The following is a 20153-nucleotide window of genomic DNA, read 5'->3' on the forward strand; positions in this document are numbered from 1 at the left end:
TTCTCACGTTGCAAGCATAACTTTCTCCCCAAGCACGTCGAGTACTCGAAGAAACCTATTAATTTATCTTGTTATCCCCTTCACTTATATTTTGTAGGATCCCATTCTAAACACTCAAGCAGCGTGTCTCCAATGTTGGGAAACAAGTCCCTCTAGATGGGAAGAGAAGAACCAAGTTGGTGAGTAACTCGGCCGAAATCGAAATCGAAATCGTTTCAGAAGACTATAATTGTAAATAGTCTAAAATGCCTCTTGTGGGCTATACTTGTAAATAGCCAGAAAGTTGCTTTTGTTTATAAGTAACTAGGGAAAACTTTAGTAAATTGTAGTTGATCATTATTGTAAAGTTATAACGAGGTAGTTGCCTATGTAACCGTGAGTGAGAGAGTGAGAGTGTAACTCTCTAGCCGTCTGTCAGACGAAGGAGAATTGGAGGTCGTTGGCTCCGAGTTCCATAATTGTACTTCCTCTCTACTATAGTGATATGTTTTCTTGGGGTTTGTGGACCCCCGTGGTTTTTCCCATTTCGGGTTTTGCACGTAAAATATCTGTGTCTTCACGTTTTTCTTCTGTGTACTAGTTCTTGGTTTTTGCACACTAATACAAACGTGTAACCGGTTATGGCCGGTTGATTCCTAACAAAGTGGTATCAGAGCGATGGAAGACTTGTTCGGCGGCATGTTTAAGCTAACCGACTCCAACTATTCGGTGTGGAAGTCGAAGATGAGAGACATGCTTGTGTGCAAAGACCTCTGGCTTCCAGTGTAGTTCGGAGATAAAAAACCTTTGAATGTAAATGTGTGGAAGCGTTTGACAAACCGGCTCAGCTGGATAGCAACAGAAAATGAGAAAAGGTTTAATGTATAACTTAACACAAAGAATACGCGTGGAGAGAGAGAGAGAGAGAGAGAGAGAGAGAGAGAGAGAGAGAGAGAGAGAGAGAGAGAGAGAGTAGAACATAAACTCAATTCAAAATATCACTCTGAAAACTCTGTACATACAACGTTCTAAACAACACTATTTATACAAGTCCATAAAGGACTGACAGAAGTACTGACAGGTACTTCAATATTCCTATGTGCGACTAACACTAACTACAAGACAATGATTACCTAGTAGTCTAGGCTACTACTAGGCCTCCGGTTCCCGCTTGAATCCGGCTCTCTGATCTGGCCGGTTGTTTCTGGATACCATCCGGATGCCGATCCAGCTCTGGCTTATTCAGCCGATCCAGATCCGGTTGAGCTTGCTCACTCAACACTCCCCCTCAACCTCAACTTGAGGTCGGATCGTGGTGTTAGTGTATGTGGCAGCCGGTTCTTCTACCCAGCTCCTTCTAGCGTTGCTCCGCCTTGCTCACGCTCCTCGTCCGGTTCGGTCCTGTTTGCTGTGACCCTTCTGGTTTTGCGCACCTCGACCTCCTCGATCGGATTGTCTGCTCAACAAGCCCATTTAAGCTCCCTCGCTGCTGCGACTCCAATGCTTGTCGACTCGTCGATTCCTTCGTGTTGGCGTCGACTTCCACTACGTCCGTGTCCGCTTGGCCTTAAGGTGATCCGGCTTCTCTGAATCTTGAACCGAATTCGTTCCAACTCTTGTCCAAATCGGTCGCTCCCGATTCGTTCCAGCTCTTGTCCGAGTCAGTGTTCTCTTGCTTGTCTTCTGGTTCCAGGACCTTCACCACATCAGACCATGTCCAGGTCTTGGCCTTCTCCTTCCGGTCGGCTCTGCCCTTCTCGACTCTACTGCCGCTGCCGCTCGTTCCGACTTGTTCAGATGTGTTGACTTTCTTTGTCGACTCGCCCCCCTTTTTCCTCTAGTCTCCCCCTTTGTTGGTTCTTTCTTCCTCTCTGGCTCCTTGTCCGGTGCAATTAGTAGTGCCTTTGCCCGTTCCTGTTCTCCCCCTCAAATGTGGCACGTCGAGATGTTGAACACCAAGCATTTCGGTGAAGTGCTGCAACTTGTCCAATCCGAGCAGTTTGGTGAAGATGTCGGCAACCTACCGACCTGTCTGAACATACCGAAGGTCTACTTCACCGCTCAAGACCCGCTCACGCACAAAGTGATAATGCACTTCTATGTGCTTTGTCTGAGCATGGAATATAGGGTTCTTGGCGAGCCGAATGCTGCTCTTGTTGTCACCGTAGATCAGAATCGAGGTCGGCACCTCGACCCAGAGATCTCGCACCAGTCTCCAAAGCCAGATGGCTTCACAAGTGACATTGGTAGCGCCCCGATATTCAGCCTTAGTGCTTGAAAGAGCCACTGTTGGCTGCTTTTTGCTGCTCCACGCAACATCCGCACTACCTAGAGAAAACATGTAACCGGAGGTGGATCGGGGATCTGATGCATCACCTGCCTAGTTGACATCTGTGTATCCGACGAGCTCTTCAGTTATACCATGCCGATATAATAGTCTCCGATCCTTCGTGCCGCTCACATACTGCAATATTCAATGTGCGCACTAAAGGTGCTCCACGGTTGGCTTCTGCATGAACTGGCTGATCACTCCGACCGGGTAACTGATGTCGGGTTGGGTGATTGTCAAGTATATCAGGCTTCCGATGATTTGTCGAAACCGTTTCTCATCGCAGGTTGGTCCGTAGTTGGGACGAAGCTTCTGGTTCCGATCAAGGGGTGTGGAGACAGGTCGGCATTCCGTCATGCCGAACTTGTACAACATATTCAACACATAATGTCATTGTGAGAGCAATATGCTAGTGGGGGTTCAGATCACCTCGATCCCAAGGAAATAATGAAGGTCCCCCCAGATCCTTCATCTTAAATGCGTTCGACAGTTGGGACTTCACTCAGCCGATTTCATTGAGTCCGGGTCTAGTGATGACTAAATCATCTACATAAAGTAAGATGCAAACCGGATCGTCTGGACCTTGTCGGATGAACAACGATGAGTAGGATTTAGAGGTCACAAACCCCATCTTACGCAACTGGTGCGTGATCTTTGCATTCTAAGCTCGGGGGGCTTGTTTCAGACCGTAAAGCGACTTCTTAAGATGGCACACCGCCGACTTGTTCATCTTTGACTGAAAACTGGGAGGTTGGATCATATAGACCTGTCCTTCAAGGTCACCTTGAAGAAACGCATTCTTCACGTCCATCTAGTGAAGATGCCACCCCCTTGCTGCAACAATCGCCAGTACCACACGAACCATTGTCATCTTCGCTACTGGAGCGAAGGTCTTGTCGTAGTCAATTCTGTGGGTCTGTGCGTATCCCTTCACCACTAACCAGGCCTTGTATCGGTTAACCAAACCGTCGGCATTGTACTTTACCTTGTACACCCATTTTTCAACCGATTGGTTTACAATGTTAGGAAGGGTTGAGGCCCCATGTGTCGTTGGCATCGAATGCCCATATTTCTTCTTCCATAGCGGCACGCCAATTTGCATCTTTTGCCGCTTCTGCGTAGCTCTCCGGTTCATGCACTTCCGCCACTTTGGTCATGTACGCATAATGATGCACCATGTACTCATTGTAACCATACCGCGTAATGGGGTTCTTTTGGTGGGAAGACCGGTTTAACTTGTCATCACTCGGTTTGGGGCCCTTCTTGGCCGGTTCAGACTTTGTTTCCGAAGATTCGCCTTCATTCTTTCCGGAGTCGGGTTCGCTCCGATCCGACTCAAAGTTGCCGGTTTCGTATACCGACATCTTTTGCTTCCCTTTCTCTTTGCGCGTGAACTGTCTCCTCGATTCCTTGTGCGGGGAGAGCACGACAGAGTCTCCACTATTCACTGATTTGTCATCTGATTGGTCACTCTGACCTAGTCGGTCGTTCGGTCCACTCAACCGAAACGATTATGGACTCTCTTCTAGAGTCTCAAGCTCGTCATCTTTTATCTGGATCATTTCAGGCTCACTGGCCTCATCCTCCGAGATTGGGTCGGAGTCGGAAGTTGGAGTCGGTAGAGAGTACAACGAAGCTGTCTCGTCGAACTCAAGATCTCGACTTACTCGGACCTGCTTCGTCCGGGGGTTATAGCACTTATACCCCTTCTGCTCATGCGAGTAACCGACCATGATGCACTTCTCCGACTTCGGATCAAGCTTCCTCCGCCTCTCATCTGGTACATGCACATATGCTATGCTGCCAAATATCCGAAGGTGTCTCAAATTCGGCTTGTGCCCGAAATACAGCTCGTGTGCTGACACCTTGTCACCGATCCGATTTTGGATGTAGACGGCCATCCGAACCGCCTCAACCTAGTAGAAATGGGCATGCTCTTCTCCTCTAGCATTGCCCTTGCCACGTCAACAATCGACCGATTCTTCGTTTCGGCCGCACCGTTTTGCTCCAGTGTGTATCTACAACTGAATTCTCTCTCAATTCCGTTCTGCTGCAGATAACTGTTGAATTGGCCGGAAAAGTATTCTTTTCTGCTATCCGACCGCAAGCACTTGATCTTCCTCTCCGTTTCCCGTTCAACCAAGCTTTGAAGGTTCCGGAAACATTCGAAGAATTCGCTCTTCCTCTATCGATGAGGTAGATCCAAGTGTGCCGGTTGTAGTCGTCGATGAAGGAGATGAAATATCAACTCCCGCCAAGACTTACGTTCTCTGCCAGTCCTCATACATCCGAATGTATTAGATCGAGCTTTTTACGACTCCGGTTTTGTTCGGTGGGGAATGGAAGCTGGTGTTGCTTCCTGAGTTGGCAGGCTTCACAAATTTCAGCCCTCCGACCGCTAAATTTCGGCAAAACTGAAAATGAATTGTTTCGATTGCAGGTCTTGAAGCCTCCGATAATTGACATGGCCGATCCACTTATGCCAGAGATTGATGTCTAATTCAATCTTCTGTCCTTTGGCAAACATGGCGGTGTCGATGTCATTAGTGTTGAGGATGAACATCCTCCCTTCTCTGTGTCCTTGGGCAATAATCTGGCCGTCTTCCTCAATGAAGCACCCGAGGTGCATAAACCGCACCTGCATCCCCTGGTTGACGATTTGTCCGATTGACACCAGGTTCTTTGTGATTGTCGGTACGTGTAATACGTTCGTCAACTTCCCCTTTTGTCCAACATGGCTTAAAGGGACTTCTCCGACATGCACAATCAGGTGAGGGGTGTCGTCTCCGGTTTTGATAATTCTTGGTTGTTCCGACTTCTCAAAAAATGAGAACCATTCTTCATGACTCGTCATGTGGTTCAACGCACCGGAATCAACGTACCATACTTCCTCCGATTTGGAAGTAGTCTTCTTTATCTAGTTAGCCTTGTGTTTCATTACGAAGGCTGGCCCCTTTCCGGTTTTCCTGGTTCCAGATGCTTTCGATCCTTTTGCGTAGTGCGAGCTTTGTCGGTTTTCTCGACCGGCCTTGCCGAATCCGGATTTGGCCGAATTGGCGTGCTTCTTCGAGCACTCGCTTTCGCTGTGGCCCTTTTTGCCACAATACCAGCATTCTGTGTCGGCTTCTCATTGTCGTCTTCTGGCGCCGCTTTGACTCCCCCTGCTTGTGGAGGGTCCGGAACTGCTGTCGACACCATCTCTTTGCCTTCGGTTATGCCATGAGGCCGATTTGTCTCCGTGTACAACATCCGGCCATCCGATTGAGTGGTCCTCGACCCACTCACATGGTTTTCTTCGACAATCAGCATCGATTGCAAGTCGAAGAAAGTCGGTGGCTTCTCCCGAGTGCATATCGCTGTTCGGATTAGTCTGTACCTTTGCGCTAGACCACCGAGGCAGATTTGTACCATCTCGTCTTCATCCACCGTCATGTTGATGGACCCGAGTGCGTCACAAATCTCCTTTATTTTGGTGGTGTAATCCGTAACCGACATGTCTCTTTGTCGGATGTTGTTCAGCTCTTGCCGGAGCTGTAATTTACGGGTTGTGATACTCGCGGCAAAAATCTTCCTTAGATTTCCCCAGGCCTCCTTCGGCCTTTTTGAATCCTTTATGTAGCCGAGCATCTGGTCGTGCACAGAGCATGCGAGGCAGTACAATACCCGACTCGCTCCTTGCTCCCATACCAGGAAGTCATTTTGTGCAGTCTCTAGCGCTACCTCATTCGTTCGTTCCACGAAGCGCCAATATCCATGCCCCAGCAGGTATTGGTGCATTTTATATGACCATGACGCGTAGTCGCTCCGATCGAGCTTCTCTGTGGGAAGTGAACTCGCCATACCTCTGTTCATATCTTTCCTTGTCTGTCCTTACTGGGTTCTAGGGTTCGTCTACGAAAGCAAGTGTCGACCGGTTGTTTCCGGATGCCGATCCGAATCCGGTTGATCTTGCTCGCTCAACAAGACCAAACAAGATCAATGCTATGACTTGGGAAGTATCGCATCTGAAGGTGGCCGCATATATATGGTGTTTTATAGACATGAGTCTATACAACAACTTCAACAAAGAAACAAAAGCAGGTGTCCTATGGAAGAAGATCGACGTCATGTTCAAAAACAAGAACGCCGTGAACCGAGTCTCAGTATTTCGAAAAATCATGAGGCTCCGGTATCAGGATGGTTCCAATATGGCGGAGCACATCAATGCCTTCCAAGGATTGATGAACCAAACCACCTCTCTAGAAGTACCTCTGGCTGATGAGGTATTAGCAGTGTTGTTGTTGGGATCCCTTCCGAACAGTTGGTAAACGCTGGTTGTCACATTGGGCAACACGAGACCGGAAGGGAACACCTATGGTGAAGTCGAGCTTGCTAAACAAAGAAGTTCGTCGGAAGGATCGAGATTCCAACACCGACCAGAAGGCCTTAGTCACGGAAGGTGACACGATTCGCGGAAGAAGCTGAAATTGAAGTCCCTAGAACTGAGATAAGTCGGGGACCAGGTTGAAGTTGAGGGGGAGACCCACATGCTTCTACTGTGGGAAGCCAGGGCAATTCCAGGAAAATTGTCGACACTTTCGAAAGGAGAAAGGGGGAGTTGATGGTGTAGAGCCGAAGAAAATCCCGGACAGGAAGAACACCTCAACAATCGCTGCGAGTGAGGAGGAGTTGTTGCTCATTAGTGAGCAAAACGAAGTGAATCTTGCAGGCGAAGAATCGACATGGGTGGTCGATTTGGGTGCGTGTTTCACCTAACCCCTGATCGAAAGTGCTTCTCCCTACAAAGTCGAAGATCTCGAATATGTAAAGATGGGAAATGAAGGAGCATGCCGAATCGTCGGCATTGGAGATGTGTGTTTGGAAACCTCAACCGGGTGCAGACTTGTGTTGAGAGATGTAGGACACGTTCCGGAGGTTCGATTGAACCTAATATCAGTCGGTCAGCTAGATGATGAAGACTACACGGGTAGCATCCGGAGCGGGGTCATGAAGTTCTGCAAGGCAAGTTTGATTGTGGCTCGAGCCCGGAAAACCAACACAATGTACATAATGAATGCTCGAATATGCAGAGGGGAAGCAAACATGGCAGCCGATGCGGTCGATGAATTGTGGCACAGGAGGTTGTGCCATATGAGCTAGAAGGGGATGTGAAAGCGTGCCGAGGACAACCTCATTCCGGAGGTGAAGAACGTGCAACTTGAGAAGTGCACTGATTGCTTGGCCGGAAGTAGAATCGAAAATCCTTCCAAACGAGGCCCTTGATGAGGAAAAAAATGTCGTTGGAACTCGTGCATACGAACTTATGCTATGTGGATACGAAGTTGCATGGTGGTTCGAAGTATTTCGTGACCTTCATTGATGACTGTAGCCAGAAGTTGTGGGCTTCCGTGCTAAAGACGAAGGATCAAGTGTTATCCGTCTTCAAAGAGGTCCAAGCGAGGGCTGAGAGAGAAACTGGTTGAAAACTGAAGGTAGTATGAGCGGACAATGGCAGAGAGTATCGTGGACCCTTCGAGGAATATTGCCAAAATCAAGGAATCAACCATGAACTCTTCCCCTGGGATTACCAATGTTCACTGCGACCGTGGGTACCTGCATAACTTGCATCTTCCATTCTTTAAACATAACAAACTCAACTCCCAATAGGACTGCTTTTGTATATTGCCTCTGGCCACTGTAATTTCAATACCAATGGAGGATTTTTTTGAGAAAAAAAACAAACTCAACTCCCACAATTGAGGGATTTTCAGCCTCAATTCGTGTGATCATTTTTTGCATTTCACTATTCCCAATGTCCTCTAGACTTTCCATGTCCTTCCCTTTCCTCATCGACGCCTTAACCATATGTGGGTCTCGAGTCTTGGAAGTAAATCGATTGGAGTTGCTATAATTATCTTGCACATTTGGATTTCCTCTTTCATTTGTGACAGGATATCAAATCTATTTGAAATGGAACCGGCACTTGTAGGTGGACCATTAAGACCATGAATGTCAGGCCTGGCCACTTTCCTCGGTGATACCCATCCTTCTTCCCCAACTACTTGCTTCCCATCATGAACCAGGGTCATCTAGCCTCCTATCATTTTCTTTGGGTTATCTGACATCTTGATGCCCTGATTTCCTCTACCTCCTCTTTCCTTCCAATACAAAGGGCTCTATTTGGCCATATGGCCCATCTCCTTACATGCAAAGTACTGACCCGACAAGCCTTCATAACCAACCTTCCCCACCCTCAAGCCAAAATCATCTCTATGTACTCTAATCTCTAAGCATGACCCTTTTTATACAATGAATGGTATATTTGTCCCCTTATGTCATAGTACTTGAACACGTTGTCGTGAAGATTTTCGTCCACGAGCGGAAACCCGAGCAACGAGAGCCAAAGAGCGATGTGCAACGTTGCACACGTACATAATATATTTGTAATAATAATAGGGGAAAAGGGTATGGTGCTAGAAATGCCCCATAAGATCCCTAAGGTATAAAGGTGATGTGGTCTTGTGCGCACATCCACGCGAGAGAGAGAGAGAGAGAGGTACTATGTGGTACATAGGTACCTAGTTGTTTGTGAGGAGGTGGGAGTTAAGGGGCCATCAATCTCACCCTCCCCAAATCAAGGCAAATATCCCCTTTGAATGAAAGGGGATATTTTAGTCTCGTTTTTGTAAACGGTCTTCCCTCCTTGTGCTATAAAAGGAGAGGGAAGGCACCATTGTGAGGGTTGCCTATTTTGAGTGTGCGAGGTATACCACATAGGTCGAGCGTTAGGGTTAGGGTTAGGGTTTCTTTATCGTGATCTTCATCTTCGTCGGTTAGGGTTTCGAGTAGTCGTTTGGTGTGGCCGATGCGGCCACCATTTTGTAATCGTTCATTTCGTTTTAATATATCTTGTTGATAATCTTGTCTCCATCTTCCTCTTGTTTGATCTAATCTCTTGTTCATTCTTCTTCTTCTTGAGCAAAGCTTCCATTCCATGTCCGATTCCTTCTCCTCTACTCCTTAGTCCAAGACCCCCGTGGTCCCGCCCTTCTCCACGCACGCGTGTAGCAACGCGACAACGTGACTTTACGTTAACTATGAAGTGTGAGCCACTACACCCAAGCTACACCGACAAGTTTAATATGCATCGCAATTGTTATTTGAAACATGATTATTGTGGTGAACCCATCACGTTTATAAAATTAATCGCTTAATATTTTAAAGCTTGTGGATGTAGAATAGATGATGTGACATTTTTCACTCGATATGATAGTTGGTCTTTTGAAAACAACTAGGTAGAAAGCCACATTACTTATCACAATTTATCTCATATAATCAACGTTTGATTTCATGTACAATAATGTATATATGCGACATCATTACACAATGTGTGGTGTTATTGAATCCCTTATAAGATATTTTCCATACAATGGAGTGGTAATATGAGCAGGTAATATTACAAACTTACCTTGAAAGATTCCTTAAATTTTGATGAAAATCCATAAATATTCCCTCAAATTTTGAAAAAATGTTTACTTGTCTGGAACGTGTTGTCTTAAAAAATTAATCCAATGTTGAACCTTTTATATACTAGTTTAAATATTGCAAATCCCACAATTTAATTTTTTGTTACAAATATAAGTGTTGTCTATACACACTTGTACATGAAAACAAGTAGTGTAAATCATTCTACACGCATGAGGCTCTACAAAAGGCCAATTGAACTACTAAATACTTCCAGTAAAGCAATTGCAGATGTGAAATAAGTTTTTACTAATTAAATATATTGTAAAAAAATCGTGGATAAGTGAATATCAAAATACCATGTAATCTAGTTGCACAAGAGACAACTGATCATAGTACACATACTAAGAAATGTGAATTCATATGAATAAGAAAAGCAAAACATTGAACGTTAGTACACATAATAAGAAATGTGAATTCATATGAATAGAAAAAGCAAAACATTGAACATTAGTACATGTACTAAGAAATGTGAATTCATATGAATAGATAAAGCAAATCATTGAACATTCAGCCTCTAGGACCATGATTTTAAGGATTAAGCTTAAGTTGATAGGTTCATTCTAGTCACTTTTTGTGGTAAGATGCGAAATTTCTATTTATATAGTTTTAACTTCTCTTCATAAGCCTTGTGGACCTCCAAATTCCAAAACTTTATATAGGGCTAAGTATGCTAAATTTATTGTGGACCTTTCAAATTCCTAAAGTATATTTGTTCATATGCCTATTGTCTTGTTCTCAATGGTGAAAACATTCATTCTAATTTTCATGTTCGTTGTCTAAATGAACTCATTGGTTTGAATGACAACATTGCAATAATCTTTCAAGATCTAGTAATTCACAAGGATTTATCTTGTATGCTTGATTCGCCAATAAAATTCCTGATGCTCAAGCGCAACATTTGAGATATAACCAAATTCAAGAATTCAAAATTAAATGGTAGGATCAAACTCTATGCGTATGCCCCTAGGGTTAGGTTCTGGTTGCAAAAAAGTGTATGAAATAATAGTATTTCAATTTTGCATTTAACACTGTACACACAAAACATAATTTTTGAGCGGATAGAATTAAAAGCTTGTATGTTATAACAACAAAGTGATATTAAACCAACAGGGTAGTTACTTTGTATATGTGAAAATAGTTTTATGCATAGATCTCGATAAATTAATGAGGAATAGGTCATTGCAAGCTAAAGCATCTATGCCAAGTATGTATACTTAATAAGTTATAAGTTATAACTTATACATATGTATAATTGTATTAGAGGATGGTATTTGTGGGTTGAATTTAAAACAAAAAAAGTTTTTCTTTTTAAATTATTATTATTTTGTCATGAATAAAAAGATAAGAATAATGAAGATAATTAAAATAAGAATTAAGAAAAAAGCAAATTAATGAAGAGGAAACTGGAAATGGGTATTATAAATAACTGGATAAAAAAAGAAAACATAAGCCCAAAAAAAGCAAAAAGCAAAACGCAAAAGCAGGAATAGGAGCCCAATTCTTGTCTTTCTTCTTCATTTTTCCCTGAGATTTTCTTTGTCTTTATACATATGTATTAGAGGATGTTATTTGTAGGTTGAATTTAAAACAAAATTGTTTTTAAATTTTTTTTTATATCATGAATAAAAAGATAAGAATAATGAAGAAATGAAGATAATTAAAATAAGAATTAAGAAAAAAGCAAATTAATGAAGAGGAAACTGGAAATGGGTATTATAAATAAATTGGATGAAAAAAGAAAACATAAGGCTAAGAAAAAGCAAAAAGCAAAAAGCAAAAAGCAAAAAGCAAAACGCAAAAACGCAAAACGTAAACGCAGGAATAGCAGCCCAATTCTTGTCTTTCTTCTTCATTTTTCCCTGAGATTTTCTTTTGTGTTTAGAACTGTGTTTTGCTTTGCTGTGTTACTGTCATGAGCGCCTGCATATGAGACAGCATGGACAAGAACCCGAGCAGAAGAAGGTCCCCCTTCAAACCCCGGCATCCCAATTGGAAGCAGAAGGTTCGTCCCTCTCTCTTGAATCTCTTTTCCTAATCCTTTTTCTCTTCTTTTCCTAATGTTTTTGCTGTATTTCTTCCATCATCTTAACTCAGAAAGTCACCATCTCTCTCCTTTCTTACGTTTTTTGATGCTTTCACTATTTCTTTGCGTCTTTCGTTTCTTTCTTTCAAATTTTTAGGTTTATTTTATTATTTCCCTACACTCGTTCTACTTTAGCCTTTGTTTTAATTTTTTGCTAATTTAATCCATTTTTCGTTACAATTTTTTAAATCTGTCTATTTTACCATTTAAGCTTGAGTTTGTTTTTCAGCTCAGAGAGAGTTGTCTTGAAAGGGTGAAAAATGATCGGAATCAGCTGCTGTGGAAAATCAGGTTAACACCACCTGGATCTGATCATGTGAGTTTTCTCTTTACCAGTTTCCTTTTGCATGCACGAATTAATAGGAAATTGTCAACAAATGCCACAAAATATTTTATGTGAATTTAGTAGAATTTCACGGGAACTCTTCTTCTGCATATGTGGTGTTTTATCCATGTTGTAAGATGTCATATATCAGAAATCCATGTATTTCTGCTCGTTTTTTCTCCTTTTAATAGATATTTACCACTTGGAAAGCTAGACCATAGTTTCATGCAAATGCTTTTTCTGCATGTGTGTTTAGTTATCCATGTTGTAATACCATTCATCTCTGATGTGAATGACCATATTTTTTTAAGACAGTATGCATTTTTTGAGCTTTTCTCTTCCCAATATTTTAATGAATTCCCATACTAATTGATATGGATGGGGACCTTCCATGCTAGTAACTTCTGCTAGTCATAATTATCCAAATGTGTTTATGCTATTTATGTTTTAGAATGCGAGCATGGAATTTGTGTAAAAATATATGTTGGTCCACTCTGACAGTGTACATCTGAAGATAGAAACTAAATTTGATTGAATAGATGCTTTTTAGATCAATCATTTTTCTTTGACCTGTATTCTTTCCGTCTTTTAGAACAACTGCTCACCACATAGAAACGTACTAAGGTCATATAGGTAATTTAGGAATTTCTCAATTTCGTTCTTTAAAGAAAGAACTAATATAAAATGCATAATAAATAGCTCACAACATTTAAATATAACATATCATTGGAATGACTTTGATCAATGGCCTCCAATCATACCATCTCAGTCTGCGATTCTATATTTGAGATATGTTAGATGTAATGTCATCAACCCTATTCCCAAACTAGTGAGATCTTTCCAGATAATATAAAAATGTGTTTAATAACATCCCTTGTGGACCTTTCCAAGGGTGCTGCATTTTAATGATGTATCAGTTTCTGTGGACTCAAATAAATTAACTTTGTTTCCATGGACTGGTTGTTTATGGTTATAAGATGTTTAAAGGAAGTTTTCTTGTTTTGAGAGAGAGGGAGAGGGAGAGAGCTTTGTGACTTATATCTAGTATTTGTCCCCCATGGTCTTCCTTCCTTGCGGAGATCCCATTTTATTTTTTTATATGGCTTGTACAACTTTATTGTGGAGTGATTTGGGCTTATGCCATTTTGCTAGTTATCCCATATCTATTTTTTGTTTTCTATGCTGCCACACTTGACAATACCCCATTGGCTAAAGCTAGGTGTGAATCAGCAATAACATTGCCATCCATCTCGTTTCCACTTGTTAATGATCTTTGCAGGCCTTTCTCCAACTGCTGTGAAGTAGTTATTCTCATATTCCACAGTGTGAAATTATTCCTTTTGAAAATCTCGAATTTATATTTTGATGCCACTTTTTAAGAGGCATTACTTTTTTTTTACTAACTGGATCTGACAATAGAACAAAAAACCAGCCAGAAACCCAGAGCTCTGATACTGCTGTCAGGATGTTGTGGTACAGGACAGCCAATTACAACGAAGGATCGAGATGTGGACTAGTAAACCAACTGATTATTATTATTCTTTCTTACACATACTTGGAAGTCCTATATATGCTATGTATAGTGACCAAGAAACATCAAAGTTGGATCCAAACTCCAAAAATGATCATTTTCTCAGCGTATACGGATTGAGTCAAGGGGTATTGCCTGTTAGATCTCACTTCCAACAAGGTAGTGATTAGTAGAGATGTATTTGGGAAAGTCAAGATACAGAAAAATAAATATAATGCCACCTTAAAAGGGAAACCAGAGACTAGTATAATTAAGGTGAAGATAGACTAGAGCAAGAAGTTCCAGATTTTTCTGAAGTAACACTAGAGCACAATGAACAAGAGAAAACTGAGCTTGTAACTCCACAAGTTCAATGATAAACTCGGCAGAGGAGAGCACCGGCCTATCAGTCAAGGGTACATTATGACGGGAAGTGTTGCATACTGTCTATAAGCAGAGGATGGAGAGGTATCAAGTTTCCGTGAGGCTACAAAAAATCAGGAAGCTTATCTGGGGAGGGTAGCAATACAAGACGAAACTGAGGCTCTCCATAAAAAGACATGGGATGTTGCTCCACTAATACAAGGAAGGAAGGCCATTGGGAAGACAAGGAGTTTATAAGATTAAATGACATTGCAATGCCCAGTGGAGCAATATATGCAAGATTGGATGTGAAGGGGCAGTTACATACGAAGGTATAGACATCAACGAAATATTTTCTCCCATTGTTCAACTCAATGTTATTCCAGTAATTATGGTGATTTGTGCTGCATTTGACTTGCACATTAAGCAATTAATGTGTAAATGACTTTTTGTAATGGAGAACTTGAAGAAGAGGTTTACATGCTACAACCAAGAGGTTTAAAAGAAAAAGCAAAAGGGAACTTGGTTTGGAGATCGAACAAATCTCTATATGGTCTCAAATATGTGCTGAGATGTTGGTATAATAAATTTGATTATTTTATCACGAGCCTTGGATATGTGACAGACTCGATTCCAATCCTTGTGATTACGAGAAGAGATTTGATGATGATGATCGCATTGCTCTGCTGTTGTAGGTTGATGACATGTTGGTAGTAGGCTCCAAGAAACATTGTATTAAAGACTTGAAAGCAGACTTGGCTAAGGAGTTTCAAATGAAGGAAACAAGATTCTAGGATTCAAATGTACCAAGATACAAATGATAGGAAGATCTGGCTTTCTTAGACAAACATTTGAAGAAAATCTTGCAACGTTTCAACAAACCATGCATTAATTTGGTTGAACGTTTAAGTCTATAATCCATCAAATTGTAGTTGGAAAAATGCTTTCTGGAAGCTTCTAACATGGCAGTTTGCGTTTGCATTTCTTTATTAATTCTTTGTGACAAATAGCCACATTTATCCCAAGAATTCTGTTTTTTCATACATTTTAAACAAATGAAACACATTCTACGTCCATGCAACTTGTAAATAAATATAACATTTTTTTTAGTTATTTCATCCCCAAAAATATTGCACAGCATTGGCAACCGACTGTAAATGTATTGTACGAGGGGCCACATCCACCAACTTGTTAGTTATTCATGTATGATGTGTATTTTGCTACACATATTTATGCTGCATTAGTGCTTGGTCTTGGAGGCTGAAGCATATTTGTCAAAATGTACATGTATTTTCTAGTTGCTAATAAACTTGGATAATGTATAGATTATTGTACTGTTTCCGATGTGTTTCTGTCATTTTTCTTTACCAGAATAATTTGGGTGAGATTTAGGAGTCATTGTAGAGATGTGAATGATATTGGAATAAGGGTGGATGCACTTTTTATAATAAAATGAATATATATGTTTTGATTGCTTTCTTCTTTTTCTTTTAGCAGACTGGCTATGTGTCAGATTTAGGAGACATTGTAAGAGATGAAATTTATAAATTGAATAAGAAAGGGGATGACAACACATCTGAAGCGAAAATAATTCATGATACAATGCTTTGGGATTATGAACCTTCTGCAGCATTTTCTGAGTTGGATCCAGAAGAGTATGAAAACCTTATGATATCTATGCAAGGTATTCTTTATGAGGAGATGCACATCAACCTCCAAAATAAAGGTAGCATGATCTCCTTAGATAGAGAATGAAAATTTTAATTGTCGAGAAGCTTAAATATGTTCACACCAGTATTATAGTTCTCATTAGTGCCGTGTCATTGTTGAACAATGATTTGAAATGATGATAGCCCTACCTATGATCATCATCTATTTATGATTTAATTAATTATGGTTTAGCTAATTAAAGTTTATTGAACCTTTTCTATCGAAAAAGTGGAATGTTTAGCATAATTGGTGGGCAAATGGGTATTAACTCATTAAGCAAGAACACATAGAGCTACTCTGTATGGCTATTATTGATTGTCACATTATTATGCTTTCCGTAATCTACAAAAATACTCAATAGTGCAAGCTCATCTTGTTCAGAAACGTCTCTCTTAGAGGAGTTTGAAAGGTCATGTGAGGAGGAGGACTATGCGCTCTCAACTGTGCTGGAGCAATTGCAAAGTGGAGAGGTAAACATCCTTTGTGGTTCTGTATATTTCCCGTGTAAATATGCTTGGTCTGACTTGAACTGTCCTTTTTGAAGTCTTGAGAAGTTTTAGTGGAGTGATGAATAATATTTTCAATGAATGTGTTTTTGAGGTCCATGAGTTGAATGAGTATCGTAAATGCTTCTTAATTTAATATTAATGGGAACAGTAAGCTCATGCTTGTTCATGTGTGTAGATCCATTAATGCTGTGCATAAATCATAAAAACTTATGTAATAACTTTTTATATCGTAGATTTTGGATCTAGATTGATTTAAACTGGATCCATATTAATTATTGCTTCCATTATTTACATTTTTCCTAAGATAGATTATTTGTGCATAAAGGCTAAAGCCATGAAATATACTTCAGGCTATCTTGTTCTCTTCAAAACATCATGAATGGGTATTCTCTTCAGATAGGTTGCTAGTACTAAATATTAATTAACTTTAGTTCAACCAAGAATTTGAGTAGATGACGGTTGAATTGTACTATGATGAAGTGTTGGTGTGATCACTTTCATACTTTTTCTGGTTTCCACCATTACTTTCCAATATAGAAAGAACTAAAAGCACCAGGCTCAATTATGTCTTGAAGAAAAGTTTATGCAGGAATGAGAGTGCACACTGCACATGGGTGCACTATGAGTTGGCTTCATGTATAAGGCTTGATGTTTTTTCTAGTCTCAATTGACAAGCCAAACACATGCCTTGAGTTCAGAGTGATATAATGAGATGGAGAAAAATGTAGTCGTCAAACCAAAGATCCACAATAGATTTTGGTAATAAGCTGATACACAATCAAATTTAACCTGTGGGTGATATCTACCTTATAATTTTCAGATGAGGTTTATGGACAGTGAAGAAGAGTGCAGGGTTTAGCAAATGATCTTCAAGCGACATTTCTAATAGGAAAATCTAAATTCAATTCATGGCTATAATTCACCCTTAGATGATACCATACCTTATCATTTTTGGACAAGCCTACAGGATGGGTGTGCACACTGAAGAAGAGTACAATGTGTGAAAAATTATTAATTTGGCCTCGTTAAGTTTATTAAGATTCGTCTTGAATTTCAAAAATCCTATTTGTTTCTTTAAATGTCTGTACAAATTCTCATCTTTCTGAGACCCACACTTTATCATTCCTCACAAGTAGGATTGTAATTCTGGTAATAAATAGAGAAGTCTTTCCATCCCTTGATTTAAAATTTAAAGTTCTATCAGAATTTGGGTCACTGATTCATGAATTTCATCGCGTTCTGCATACATGGCTTCCCTACAAGGCTCATGAGTTAGAGAGCCTCGCCAAATGATGGGTGGCTTAACAATTTAGTTAAATTCAAGAAATGCAAGAAAATTCACAAGCTGCCCTAAGTTGTTCGTGAAGACCTATGCTTTGCAGAAATTGATAAACACTTTGGAGACAACTCACGCCCCTAAACATAGAGAGAGAAAGAAAACGACTCCCTAAAAAAAGAACCAATTCCTTTGTTCTTGGATTCCTTCAAACCTAAGGTTAGAGGCGAATGTTGTGTTTTCATGTAGTTCAGAGTCCAAAGTGTGTAAACCAGGAAAAGATCAGTAATATCAAGTAACAAAAAGATTGAACTCCTCATGTTCTCAACCAAGTCCAATGACCTTATCACTAGTCTAATATCTTGGAAGTGTTACACTTTTTAAAGTGTGTTGTAGATTTCAGGTACTAAAGGTGAAAACTTGACTTCGAATAGCAAAAAATATTGAATTTACAGCCAACCCAAACACAGCCCATATCCAGAACCATAAAACGTTTTTAAGTCTTTGTATTCTAGTTTTTGATCTTCCCTATGCTTTTGGGTAGGGTAGTATTATACATTTTTAACTCGTTGTATTGGCATATTAAATGCCTCTGTATGGATGTCATGTATTGGTCATGCATTTCCAAATTTGAAATAGTGGTATTCGAGGATGAGAACCGGTCAATTTTCCGACGAAAACATGAATAAAGTTTTTGTTTTTTCATCCTCTCTTCCTTTGGATTTTATGGTCTTTTGCACAAGGAACCCACATTCATATCTACACATGTCAAGAATCTTCATGTCAATGGTAGATACGGTAGCTTAATCAGTATCGTCTTGTTAACTTTAGTCCAAGAATGGCCAAATAGCCCCTTAAAAATTGTGTTCAACACGATGTATTCTCACAATCTAGTTTTGCCCTACATCTTTAGTATATATAATACTTGAATCTACGTTATTATATCCAAGTCTAGTGCTTTTGACACCTCAAGGTTGTTGGAGCCTGAAAGGTTTAAAGCTGGAAATGAATAATGAAGAAGAAATCCGGGGAAAAAAAGAAATCAAGGAAGATGAAAAGAAACAGGGGCTGAGGAAAAGGAAATCAATAATACACGAAAATTGATCTAATACATAGTACTACTGAATGGAGTATTGAAAATTATTTTCAAACCATTATGGTGGAGATTTGCTTTATCTTTACTGATGGTAAGTTGAATGTGTCGAAGGATGGAGTTTTTTGTCCGATTTGCAAAACTGGGAAACTTCAACAAGCTCATCATTTAATATACTGTGAATATGGGCATCTTCGACTCAATGTGCAGCATGAGAAGGTGATAATTTTTACCTAAAATATATGTATTATTTAATTCTATTTCATTTTTATTTGTTGATGTGTAGCATATCATTCCGTAGGCTCAGCCTTTGCTTGTGAGTGAGGCCTCTTAGTACATATGGCTGTAGCATCCAAATATAACTTGTCTCTCCAAACAGGTGAATTTAGAGTTTCTCCGGAAAAGACTAGAAGAGTTGTTGCAGCAACACTTCGATTTGGGTTGCAAATGCCAGCCTATATTTTGTACAGATAACAGATTCTCTATTACAGCTTTGTATATGCAATGCAGTTCATGTGAGACCTTTGAATTAGTCATATAATCCCCCGGCTGACATCTAAGTTTTGCGAAACAACCTTGTTTTTGAGGTCCAAAATGAGCGATATTGGAGTTAAATTTTTGCCATATTGTCATTCATACCATTCATAGAGATATTAATCATACACCTATGGCTGGTGAAAGAGCGAGCTTATTCAATAAGATAAATAGTAGAGTTCAATTTTTTGATTCTTTGTAAAGAATGTTCTTTAAGATCACTAATGCAATCAATTTTGTTTTGGAGAATGTCATGGAACAATAAGCTTGGCTTGAATAATGTGTTTTTGAGTTGCAAAAGCAAATATAAAATCTTATGTGAAATGGTTATCATCATCTGATTCCTAGAGTCTTATTGTGTGTGCAGCTAAACCTCTACTTTGTTGAAACATCAATATTTTTACAGGGATGCAATATAAACGTGATTGGTCTTTTGCTTTATCTTAATGAGATATTTTGATTGAATTTGTTTACTTAAATTCATAGGAATCCTACATTTTTTATGCACTCATATTTTGTTCAATAAAGTATCTGCTATTGCTCCAATGATTAATCATTTCATTGATTAGTAATGTGTTGCGTAGCTTTTGGTGACTGGATCTTGATTAGTAAGCAACAAGAAATCAAATTGATTATTGGATGTTGCTTGATTGATGAGCATTACTAATTGCAGTGAACCAATTAGACAATAATGAGGGGAAAATTTTAGTGAAACATTTCAACAAGCTATTTTTATGACCTTTATTAAACATGCATTTTTTTCGATAAATTACATTTTCTAGAAGGATGGAGCCTCAAATCTAGTGTAAATTAGAGGTCCAAAGGGTTATATTGTTTCCAAGTTTGATTCTTGCAATCAAACTCTTGTGCCTAAAACCCATCTCTTGACATAATTTATTATATTGTATACACTTTCAAGTTCCTAGCTCTAGTGAT

General features: G+C 40.0%; 1 protein-coding gene across 4 annotated transcripts; it reads left to right on the forward strand.

Moving 5' to 3' along the window:
- The first annotated feature begins 11673 nt into the window (after positions 1 to 11673).
- Positions 11674 to 19466, forward strand: LOC147864435 (RPA-interacting protein A). 4 transcript variants are annotated; one of them, XM_087320257.1, is made up of 6 exons: positions 11674 to 11816; positions 12127 to 12213; positions 15590 to 15821; positions 16187 to 16275; positions 18798 to 18902; positions 19063 to 19466. In XM_087320257.1, exons 1-6 carry the CDS (start codon positions 11751 to 11753, stop codon positions 19222 to 19224), a joined length of 741 nt encoding a protein of 246 aa, XP_087176383.1. In that variant the 5' UTR covers positions 11674 to 11750; the 3' UTR covers positions 19225 to 19466. The 4 variants fall into 4 exon arrangements, with proteins under 4 accessions (XP_087176383.1, XP_087176384.1, XP_087176386.1 ...); XM_087320258.1 differs by having other exon boundaries at positions 15593 to 15821; XM_087320260.1 differs by having other exon boundaries at positions 18985 to 19215.
- The last annotated feature ends 687 nt before the right edge of the window (positions 19467 to 20153 follow it).

This window comes from Azolla caroliniana, unplaced genomic scaffold (genome assembly GCF_043228905.1).
Source record: "Azolla caroliniana isolate FFs.n. ecotype wild unplaced genomic scaffold, voAzoCaro1.0.p SCAF_5, whole genome shotgun sequence".
Lineage (NCBI taxonomy): Eukaryota > Viridiplantae > Streptophyta > Polypodiopsida > Salviniales > Salviniaceae > Azolla > Azolla caroliniana.